A 10958-nucleotide genomic window follows, 5' to 3' on the forward strand; every position below is an offset into this window, starting at 1 on the left:
GCGGCCCGTGCCGCCGGGCGGGACCGGGACGGAGACCGCCCCCCCCCCGCCCCGCGTTGCCGAGGGGTAGGCGGCCGGGCCACGGGCATCGCCCGGTGCACCCTCCGAGCCCCGACCCGCTCAAGGGCAGGAACGGAGCGGAACGGAGCCACCCGAGCCCGCCGCCCCGCTGCCCGCACTCGCCCCCGCTGCCCGCACTCACCCCCGCTGCCCGCGCGCTGCCGGCGGCCCGCGCGTGCCGCCGCGCCCGCAGCCCCCGGCGCGGCTCCAGCCAATAGGGGCGCGGCGCGGCGCGGCACCGCCCACCCGCGCTCGGAAGCAGAACCCGGCTCCGCCCTCCCGCTGCGGAGCGTCACCGCCGGGGCGGGGCCGGGCGGTGAAGAGGGCGGGGCCGGGCAGGGCGGGACCGGGCGGCTGCCGGGTCCCTCCGCCCTTCCTCCGCCAGCGCCCGCCATGGCGGCCACCGGGGTCCTGCCCTTCGTCCGCGGCGTCGACCTCAGCGGCAACGACTTCAAGGTGCGGGGGGGGGGGGAACGGCGGGCACTGAGGGAGGACAGGACAGGACAGCCCGGCCTCAGGCCCCGAGCGCCGGGAGAGCCCGGGCCCGGACGCCGCAGGGCTCTGTCAGGCCCGGCCTGGCCCCGGAGGCTCAGTTCGACATGCACTGGGTGATGTCGCCCCCCCCTCCCCGGTCCTGTTCCTGGCCCCAGACTGGGGGTGCTCGTCCAGGGGCAGCCCTGGCCCCATAGGCACTATAGGGCCTGGCGATCCCTGACCCCCCAGCCTCTACAGCTGGGCAACCTCCGCCCCCCCCCCCCCCCCCAGCTCATGGGGCCCCAGAGAGCCAGGTGATGGTGGCTCCCCAGGGCCTAATCCCATAAAACTGGGCGATCCCAGTCCCCCAGCTCTCAGTCCCATAGGACTGGCGATCCTGGCCCCCTGACTCCCAATCCCATAGGACTGGGCGATCCCGGCCCCCCCAGCTCCCATCCCATAGGACTGGGCGATCCCGGCCCCCCAGCTCCCATCCCTAGGACTGGGCGATCCCGGCCCCCCAGCTCCCATCCCTAGGACTGGGCGATCCCGGCCCCCCAGCTCCCAATCCCGTAGGACTGGGCGATCCCGGCCCCCCCAGCTCCCAATCCCGCAGGACTGGGCGATCCCGGCCCCCCCAGCTCCCAATCCCGTAGGACTGGGTGATCCGTCCCCCCAGCTCCCAGTCCGTAGGACTGAGCGATCCCAGGCCCCCCCACCTCCAGGGCTGGCAGCCTGAGTCCCCAGCTCCCAATCCCATAGGACTGGGTGATTCCGTCCCCCCCAGCTCCCAGTCCTGTAGGACTGAGCGATCCCAGGCCTCCCCCTGACCTCACAGGGCTGGTCAGCCTGAGGTCCCCAGATCCTCACCCCCTAGGGCAGGTGGTTTTCTCACCCTCCTCCTCCTCTTCCTCGCAGGGCGGCTACTTCCCGGAGCACGTGAAGGCGATGACCAGCCTGCGCTGGCTGAAGCTGAACCGCACGGGGCTCTGCTACCTGCCCGAGGAGCTCGCCGCCCTCCAGAAGCTGGTGAGCGGCCCGTTTCGGGCAGGGGATGGGGCTCAACAGCTCCCACTGGGGCTGCGGGGTCAGACGGGGCCCTACGCGGTGGTGCCGAGAGCCTGGTGAGCCATGCAGCGTCATGGCATCGGCGGATGCTCTGGTGTCTAATAATAGGGCTGAGCTACGACATGTGGTTGAAATTGGATGCAGGGGCTGTTAGGAGTGGGGTTGAGACAGACTTGTACTCGGTTTCACCTTGTTTTCCTAGAAAACCAGACTAAAACCCATGCTTAGATCCTCTACCCTTTAATAGAAGGGAAGGGTGAAGGTTTAGTATGGGGTGGATTAAGGTTTTAGGGCTTTTTTTTCCTTCTCCTTTGCTAAAAGATATAAAAAGCACTAGCTGGCAGCTGCCTGGCTTTGTTTTTTGGGCGGCTCGAGTTTTGTGCACGACCAGGCCCTTGGTGGAGTCCGTGGCTAAACTTTGCTTTGGCGGTGTCCTGCAGCAACGTTACGGACATCGCTAAATCAGTGCCAGCTAAACACAACGCTTTAAACGCTGCCAAAAGTCCTCGTCACCGTGCCGGGTGCGCCCTGCTCGGGCACAGCAAGGGGGGAAGCCCTCCGTGCTGCTCGGAGCTGCGCTCCCACCGTCCTGCCAGACGCTCGGGGGCCGCGGCTAGACTTAAAACCTGGCAGCTCACCCGCAGTCTGCCGATTCCTCATTTTCCTGAGCAGGTAACAGCTGGGCTGGTGATGCCCAGAGGAAACCAAAATTTCCCTTGGGCCCTTCTGCAACCTTGCCGGTCCCCACATGTCTGCCTGTTCCCAGATCACCCAGTGAGAAGGGTTTCCAAGGACTTGGGGTCTGTTTGCTCGGGGACTGTACGAGACTGCCGCAAGCCAGCTCAGTAGCAGCCCAGAGCACCCCAAACCCTGCAGCAGGGCTGGGGTGTCTCAGCCAGGTCTGCCCCAAGGAATGAGGGGTACAGAGGCAGCGTGGGCACGCTGGGGCCAACCAACCAGTTTGAGACTGGGAGCGTCCCAGCAGCCTTCTGTGGGTCAGGACTGAGCTTACCCCATGCCTCTGCAAGCCCCGACTCTCCTGGGATTAAGGACCCCCCACATCAGTGCAGGGGCCCGACCACTGCCCCACGCAGCCCCGGCTCCTCTCTGCTCACTGGGGTTTGTCTGGGGCTTCCCCGCAGGAACACCTCTCCGTGAGTCACAACAGCCTCACCACGCTCCACGGCGAGCTCTCCGGCCTGCCCTGCCTCCGGGTAAGTGTCCCCCTCATGCAGCCCACCAGCATCAGGGCTAGTGTCCCCAGGCACCTCTCAGCCAGCCCCTGGCTCTGGGGGCACACAAGGATCGTCCCTGGCCACCCCGGGGGGGCTCAGCAGGCGTAGAACCGGCGGGCGGCTGCAGTCGTGCCTCTCTCTCCCCTTTCAAGGCGATCGTGGCTCGTGCAAACAGCCTGAAGAATTCGGGAGTCCCCGATGATATCTTCCAGCTGGATGACCTCTCGGTGCTGGTAGGTGCAGAGTCTCCTCGGCTAATGCGAGAGCCAGCTCAGACTCCTGGGTCCCGTTCCTGCACTTCGGTGGCCCCTCGTGTTCCTTGGGGAGCATGGTTGGGGCTGAGGAGCATCTGGGGGAAAGGTGCAGGGAGTAAATCAGCGCTGCCCAGCTCCCTTAGAATTCCAGGTGCCCGGGCCATAACTAGCTTCCCTACAACAAGAACTCCCGTGCCCTTTCAGTGACAGTCCTTCTGACCCCGTGTCTGAGCGCCAGGGAAGCCGGCTGCGGGCAGGATAACCCTGTGGCAATGCCTCCTTTAAAGGCTGATGCTGCGGCTGGGCTCCCCGCGTGCTCATCCAGCTCCTGCTGCTGGGCACCGATCCACAGGGCAAGCCCGGTGTGGCTGTAGGCAGGCCGTGCCCCAAAGGTGCTCCTCGGTCCTCAGGTTTGGGTGGTGGTTGCTGGATGCGGGGCAGAGGGTGATGCCTGCTTTGCTCTCCCGTTCGCCCCAGGACCTGAGCTACAACCAGCTCACGGAGTGTCCCCGGGAACTGGAGAACGCCAAGAACATGCTGGTCCTCAACCTCGGCCACAACAGGTGGGTCCAGGCCAGGGCAGCCATCTCCCTCTAGCCATGGCCACCTCCATCCGTCACCCCCCTTCACTCTCTGCCCCTCTTCGAGGGAGACCAAGGGCTGGTGCAGGTCCCAGGCAGCCCTGAAGATCCCCTATCCCCGCAGCATCGAGACCATTCCCAACCAGCTCTTCATCAACCTGACGGACCTGCTCTACCTCGACCTGAGCAACAACAAGCTGGAGAGCCTCCCGCCGCAGATGAGACGCCTGGTCCACCTCCAGACTCTCATCCTCAACAACAACCCCCTCCTGCACGCGCAGCTCCGGTAAGGCCCCATTTTCCAGGCTGGATCCCACGATGCCGGGGCTGGGCTGGGTGCCTGCTCCAGCCCTGACGCCGTCTCTGCCCCGTGGTTCTCCGTGGTCCGCAGGCAGCTCCCGGCGATGACGGCCCTGCAGACCCTCCACCTCAGGAACACGCAGCGCACGCAAAGCAATCTGCCCACCAGCCTCGAGGGCCTGGTGAACCTGGCAGGTAGGGCCGGGGTGCCCAGCCCCACGGGGCCCTCCGGGGTCTCTCTCAGCCCTGGCGTGGGTCTGGCTGGTGGCCTCTACCCCGTTGTCTTCCCCCAGACGTCGACCTGTCCTGCAACGACCTCAGCCGCGTCCCCGAGTGCCTCTACACCCTGGGTAGCCTGCGGCGCCTCAACCTCAGCAGCAACCAGATCACGGAGCTCTCGCTCTGCATCGACCAGTGGACCCAGCTGGAGACCCTCAACCTGTCCCGCAACCAGCTCACCTCCTTGCCCGTACGTCCCTGCCCGTACGTGGCATCCCTGCCCTTGCTTCCATGCTGCTGGGTTCTCCCTCACCCCACCATCTCCTCCTTCCCCAGTCGGCCATCTGCAAGCTGACCAAGCTGAAGAAGATGTACCTGAACTCCAACAAGCTCGACTTTGATGGGATCCCCTCGGGCATCGGCAAGCTCGCCAACCTCGAGGAGTTCATGGCGGCCAACAACAACCTGGAGCTCATCCCTGAGAGCCTCTGCAGGTAGGGGACAGCCCCCAGCCGGATCTGCTCTGTCCCCAAGAGAGGACACGGAGGCTGTGCGGTGATACGGGGTCTCTGAGTGTCCTTGAAGGACATGCCCCTGGCCTGGCCCTTCACCAGCGTCTCCATGTCCCACAGGTGCTCCAAGCTGAGGAAGCTGGTGCTGAACAAGAACCGCCTGGTGACGCTGCCAGAGGCCATCCACTTCCTGACGGACGTGGAGGTGAGAGCCCAACACCCCCTCCACCTTGGGCTGGGTCCACCACAGCCCCACTGCGTCCCTGGGATCCCAGGGCTGTAGGGTGGGATGAGGTGAGGTGAGGACAGGGGGTCTTGGGGCCAACACATGCAGTCTGGCACATGGTTCAGCCCAGGCAGGTGGTTGGATTCGGGGCTCCCTCCACATCTCCCTCACCTCACCAAAGCCCAGGGTGCTCCGGAGGTCTCCCATCCCACCCCACATCCTCAGTGTCCCCATGAGCGCGTGCTTCAGAGCAGTGAGGTCTCCCGTCCCCTCCTCGGCAGATCCTGGACGTGCGCGAGAACCCAACCTGGTGATGCCCCCGAAGCCGGTGGATCGGACATCGGAGTGGTACAACATCGACTTCTCCCTGCAGAACCAGCTCCGCCTGGCCGGAGCCTCCCCGGCCACCGTCGCGGCCGCCACGGCAGGTAAGCGTGCAGGGACATGGGGGGACAGCCCCTGCCTCGGGCAGCACCCTGAGAGAGGCTGGGAAACGAGACGTGCCCCATGGCGTGCCCCACGCAAGGCATGGGTGTCCTGGCTGCCTCTCACCCTGTCCCCATGTCCCCAGGGAGCGGCACCAAGGACCCGCTGGCCCGCAAGATGCGGCTCCGGCGGCGCAAGGACTCTGCCCAGGACGACCAGGCCAAGCAGGTGCTGAAGGGGATGTCGGATGTGGCCCAGGAGAAGAACAAGAAGATAGAGGTAGGGTCTGGGATGGGAGAGGGACCCTGAGGGGCACCACGGTGCCCCTGGCCCACCCTGGGTGCTGGCAGGGATCCGGCTGCCCCCAGTTTCGTGAGCTGTCCCCGTCCCCGCAGGAGAGTGGGGAGGCGAAGGCACCGGACCTGAAGACGCGCCGCTGGGACCAGGGCCTGGAGAAGCCGCAGCTGGACTACTCGGAGTTCTTCAGCGAGGATGTGGGGCAGCTGCCCGGCCTCTGCGTCTGGCAGATCGAGAACTTCGTGCCCACGCTGGTGGACGAGGCTTTCCACGGCAAGTTCTACGAAGCCGACTGCTACATCGTGCTCAAGGTACCCGGGGAGGACCGAGGGTTCCCCCATGTCCCCAGCCCGGGGCCACGGCCATCCTATCTCACACCCCATCCCTCCCTAGACATTCCTGGATGAGAACGGTTCCCTCAACTGGGAGATCTACTACTGGATCGGGCAGGAGGCCACGCTGGACAAGAAGGCCTGCTCCGCCATCCACGCCGTCAACCTCCGCAACTACCTGGGGGCTGAGTGCCGCAGCATTCGGGAGGAGATGGGGGACGAGAGCGATGAGTTCCTCCAGGTGAGGCCAACCCCCGGCCCCCCACAGTCCCCAGCCCTGCCTCTCCCACCCTCACCCCCTCCCTGCCTCCAGGTCTTCGACAACGACATCTCCTACATCGAGGGTGGCACGGCCAGCGGCTTCTTCACCGTCGAGGACACGCAATACGTCACCAGGTACCGCTGGGGCCAGGGGCTGGGGGGATGCGTGGGGCAGGCGGTGCCCCACGTCCCACCGTGGCTGTCTCTCCCCCAGGCTGTACCGCGTCTATGGGAAGAAGAACGTCAAGCTGGAGCCGGTGGCACTGAAAGGGACATCGCTGGACCCCCGGTGAGCAGGGGGAGCGGCCAGGGCACACAGGGTCTCTGCGGAGGGACAGGGTGCTGGCAGGGTCCACCCAAGACATCGTAGCTGCAGCTCTGGGGTGAAAATCGGCAGTGCCAGCACCTTTCTATAAGGATGGGGGTCCAAACCCCGCTTGGCAGCCCCAGCAGCTGCGGTGCCCTGCTCTGCAAGGACCCCCGGGGTGGGGAGGACGCTCGGTGCGTCCACTCTCTCCTGACTGTCCTCTCACCAGGTTCGTCTTCCTCCTGGACCATGGCCTTAACCTCTTCGTGTGGCGCGGGAGCCAGGCCACGCTGAGCAGCACCACCAAGGCCAGGTAGGGCTGGTCGGGGGGGCTGGGGGTGCAGGGAACCCACCCGCCATCTCACGCGCTCCCGCCGCAGGCTCTTCGCCGAGAAGATCAACAAGAACGAGCGGAAGGGCAAGGCGGAGATCACGCTGCTCACCCAGGGCCAGGAGACCCCCGACTTCTGGGAGGTGCTTGGGGGGCAGCCCGAGGAGATCCGGCCCTGCGTCCCCGATGACTTCCAGCCCCACAAGCCCAAGTTGTACAAGGTGAGGAGCCACCATCCATGGAGCCGTCGGCACTGCCGGGGCCCTGCAACCCCCCCCTCACCCGTGTCCCCGTCCCCTCCGCAGGTCGGCCTGGGCCTGGGCTACCTGGAGCTGCCCCAGATCAACTACAAGCTCTCAGTGGAGCACAAGAAGAGGCTGAAGGCTGATCTGATGCCGGAGATGCGCCTGGTAGGATGGGGCGGGGAGGTTCTCCCAGTCTGACCAGTGAGACTGGTTTCGTGCCCCCTCTGCCTCCAGCTGTGCCCTGGGAGAGGCAGGTTCAGCCAGCAGGGCCCGGGTGGGGGATGCTCTGCTCTTCCCGGCTGGCTTTTGGGAGCAGGCAGGGCGTTTTCCAGCCAGGAAAGCCCACGGGTGCCTGACCCCCCTTTTCCTTGCGGTACCCTCAGCTGCAGAGCCTGCTGGACACCAAGAGCGTGTACATCCTGGACTGCTGGTCCGACGTCTTCATCTGGATCGGGAGGAAGTCGCCGCGGCTGGTGCGGGCAGCGGCGCTGAAGCTGAGCCAGGAGCTGTGCGGCATGCTGCACCGGCCTAAGCACGCCATGGTCAGCAGGAACCTGGAGGGCACCGAGTGCCAGGTAGGGCGGCCCACGTGCCTACGAACGGGCACGGACCCCTGGGCAGCAGTACCGGGGAGGGAGACGGGGGCACAGACCCCCTCGGGGTGGGATGCTGGGTGCCAGGGAGGGTGCTGCAGCCTGGGGTGCATTACCTGCTCCCCGATTTAGGTGTTCAAGTCCAAGTTCAAGAACTGGGATGACGTCCTGCGCGTGGATTACACCCGCAACGCCGAGACGGTGCTGCAGGAGGGCGGCCTCGCCGGCAAGGTCCGCAAGGATGCCGAGAAGAAGGACCAGATGAAGGCCGACCTCACGGCGCTTTTCCTGCCCCGCCAGCCCCCCATGCCCCTGAGCGAGGTAGGGCTGGGGACTGTCCCGTGCGTCCCCCCGTGGCGTTGGGCCGGGTGCTGACGGAGGGGCTGGGTGGCTGCTGGCTGACAGAGCATGTGGGGCCACAGGCGGAGCAGCTGATGGAGGAGTGGAACGAGGACCTGGATGGCATGGAGGGCTTCGTGCTGGAGGGCAAGAAATTCGCTCGCCTGCCTGAGGAGGAGTTCGGCCACTTCCACACCCATGACTGCTACGTCTTCCTCTGCAGGTGAGACCCGGCTTGTCCCCTCTCCGGGGCTGCTGGACCCCTCATCCCCCCATCTTCCTTGCCCAGACCCCCAACCTGCCCCATCCCTCACATCCCCCCCTGTTCCTGCCCTCAGGTACTGGGTGCCAGTGGAGTATGAGGAGGAGGAGGAGAAGAAGAAGAAGGGTGAAGGCAAAGGGGAGGAGGAGGGTGAGGAAGAGGAGGAGGAGAAGCAGCCCGAGGAAGACTTCCAGTGCATCGTCTACTTCTGGCAGGGCCGGGAGGCCTCCAACATGGGCTGGCTCACCTTCACCTTCAGCCTCCAGAAGAAGTTCGAGAGTCTCTTCCCCGGCAAGCTGGAGGTGACCTCGCTGCACGCTCCTGGGGGGTGACACAGGGGTCCCCCATCTCCTCTCTGCCCTCAGGCTCAGGGCAGGGGATAGCAGCAGAGATGGGGGCTGGCAGGGGGGTGCAGCTGGGGTTTGGGGTTGTGTTTGTGGGGGGTCCCCATGGCCCTGCTGACACCCACCCCTGGCCAGGTGGTGCGCATGACCCAGCAGCAGGAGAACCCCAAGTTCCTCTCGCACTTCAAGAGGAGGTTTGTCATCCACCGGGGCAAGCGGAAGGACAGGGCCAGCCCGCCCCAGCCCAGCCTCTACCACATCCGCACCAACGGCGGGGCCCTCTGCACCAGGTCAGCCTTCCTGGGGGCTGCTCCGGGGCAGGCAGCACCCATGGGTGCGGGGTACGTGCCAGTAGGTACAACTGCCTCATCTCTTGCTGACTGTGCCTCATGGGCTTCTTTTCTAGGTGCATCCAGATCAACACAGATGCTGGTCTGCTCAACTCAGAGTTCTGCTTCATCCTCAAGGTACTGCGCGTGGCTGAGCATCCTCGGAGATGCTCGGCCACTTGCCCTCCTCCCCGCTTGGGCAGCCCTGACTCTCTGCGCTCCCCCAGGTGCCCTTTGAGAGCACGGATAACCAGGGCATCGTCTACACCTGGGTGGGCCGGGCAGCCGACCCCGACGAGGCCAAGCTGGCTGAGGACATCATGAACCACATGTTTGACGACTCCTACAGCAAGCAGGTAAGCGGGTGGGAGGACAGCGGGGCTCGGCGCCAGCTTACCTGGGTGGCAGTGACCGCCAGGCTAGGGGACGGCCACGCTCAGCCCTGTCTCTGTCCTCGCAGGTGATCAACGAGGGAGAGGAGCCCGAAAACTTCTTCTGGGTGGGCATCGGGAGCCAGAAGCCCTACGATGAAGATGCCGACTATATGAAGCACTCCCGGCTCTTCAGGTGGGTCCTGGCCCAGGAGGGGCTGCTCCAGTCTGTGCTGGTCCTCTTCCTCCCGCAGCACCCTGGGCCATGCTGGCCTTCGCCAGGGGCTCAGTCCTCCCAAGCTAGCCAGGGCACGGCTCCCCGTGACAGGCAAAGCTCCTCTCCCAACTCTGTCCATCCCTGGGCATCAACCGGCTGAAACAGCTGCTCCATCACATCCCTCCTTCTGCACAAGCTGAGTCCTAACAAACTCAGGTCTTTGATGCAGTCCCCTTCCGGCTCTCCCCGCAGGTGCTCCAACGAGAAGGGTTATTTCTCCGTGTCAGAGAAGTGCTCCGATTTCTGCCAGGACGACCTGGCTGACGACGACATCATGTTGCTGGACAACGGGCGGGAGGTGAGCCAGGGCTGTGAGGCTGTCCCATGTCCTGTGTCAGCGCGGCAGGGGCCCGATCTGCCACTGGCTCCATCGGCTGAGCCCGGCTGCACGTCCTTCCCGCAGGTCTACATGTGGGTGGGCACCCAGACCAGCCAGGTGGAGATCAAGCTGAGCCTCAAGGCATGCCAGGTAAGGCCTCCCTCCTCCTTGCTGCTGGGGTGAAGATTCAGGCTTCATCTCCCCCTTGGGGCCCTGATCCTGCCCTGTGCACGGTGGTGCAGAGCTCTCAGCAGCTCCCGGGCTGGGAAAGGCCAGCCCCGGAGGTGGGCGAGGGCTGGGGACCCCCACGGCTGTGCTCTACCCCAGGTCTACATCCAGCACATGCGCTCCAAGGACCCTACGCGTCCTCGCAAGCTCCGGCTGGTGCGGAAAGGCAACGAGCCCTGGCCCTTCACCCGCTGCTTCCATGCCTGGAGCGTCTTCCGCAAGCCGCCCGCCTAAGGGCCGGGGGCACCCAGCGCTCCAGCCATGGCCTCTATGGCATGGCCGGACCCCCCCGGCACCCTGCGCTGCCACACACGCCTGCTCCCAGCCAAGCTCGACTTGGAGCCACTTCCCCCCGAGCTGGGGCCAGCGGGGAGCACTGGGGCTGACCCTCTGTCCCCCTTTCTCCCAGCGTGGGGCCCAGCTCAGCCCCTTCCCTTCCTGGGGGGTATATGGGGCAGCGTGGGCCCGTTACCCCCTGCTTTTGGGGATGCTGCTGCCCCAAACCAGTGCTGAGCTTCCCCTGCAACTGGGAGATAGGAGGGTTTCCCAGTTTGGGTGGGAGGATGCTTTGCTAAAGAGCACTGGGGAGGGGGAGCGAGGGGTTCTCAGCCCTGGGCCTTACAGCCAGCCCCCCTGTCCTGGGGGGGGGGATGAACCCCTGGCGTGGGGGGATGAACCCCCGGCGGGGGCCAGCCCATCGGTGTCATATCAATAAAGGCTGCACTTCTCACCCCGAGGCCGTGTCAGGCTCTGACTGCGCCCAAGCAG

The 10958-nt window shown here is 65.5% G+C and overlaps 1 protein-coding gene across 1 annotated transcript; it reads left to right on the top strand.

The window, feature by feature from the left end:
• The first annotated feature begins 453 nt into the window (after nucleotides 1-453).
• Nucleotides 454-10926, top strand: FLII (FLII actin remodeling protein). Its single transcript, XM_050905837.1, is given in 31 exon segments — nucleotides 454-516; nucleotides 1453-1563; nucleotides 2745-2816; nucleotides 2990-3070; nucleotides 3569-3654; nucleotides 3797-3958; nucleotides 4064-4167; nucleotides 4266-4441; nucleotides 4528-4685; nucleotides 4824-4908; nucleotides 5211-5226; nucleotides 5229-5357; nucleotides 5501-5634; nucleotides 5751-5963; nucleotides 6046-6225; nucleotides 6298-6380; nucleotides 6460-6534; nucleotides 6782-6865; nucleotides 6933-7104; nucleotides 7189-7293; nucleotides 7512-7703; nucleotides 7854-8042; nucleotides 8144-8283; nucleotides 8399-8624; nucleotides 8802-8956; nucleotides 9073-9133; nucleotides 9223-9351; nucleotides 9456-9562; nucleotides 9836-9941; nucleotides 10047-10112; nucleotides 10290-10926. Coding segments are annotated over 31 exon segments (3795 nt in total). The 3' UTR covers nucleotides 10425-10926.
• Nucleotides 10927-10958: the final 32 nt, after the last annotated feature.

The sequence above is a fragment of the Gymnogyps californianus genome, chromosome 15, assembly GCF_018139145.2.
Source record: "Gymnogyps californianus isolate 813 chromosome 15, ASM1813914v2, whole genome shotgun sequence".
Lineage (NCBI taxonomy): Eukaryota > Metazoa > Chordata > Aves > Accipitriformes > Cathartidae > Gymnogyps > Gymnogyps californianus.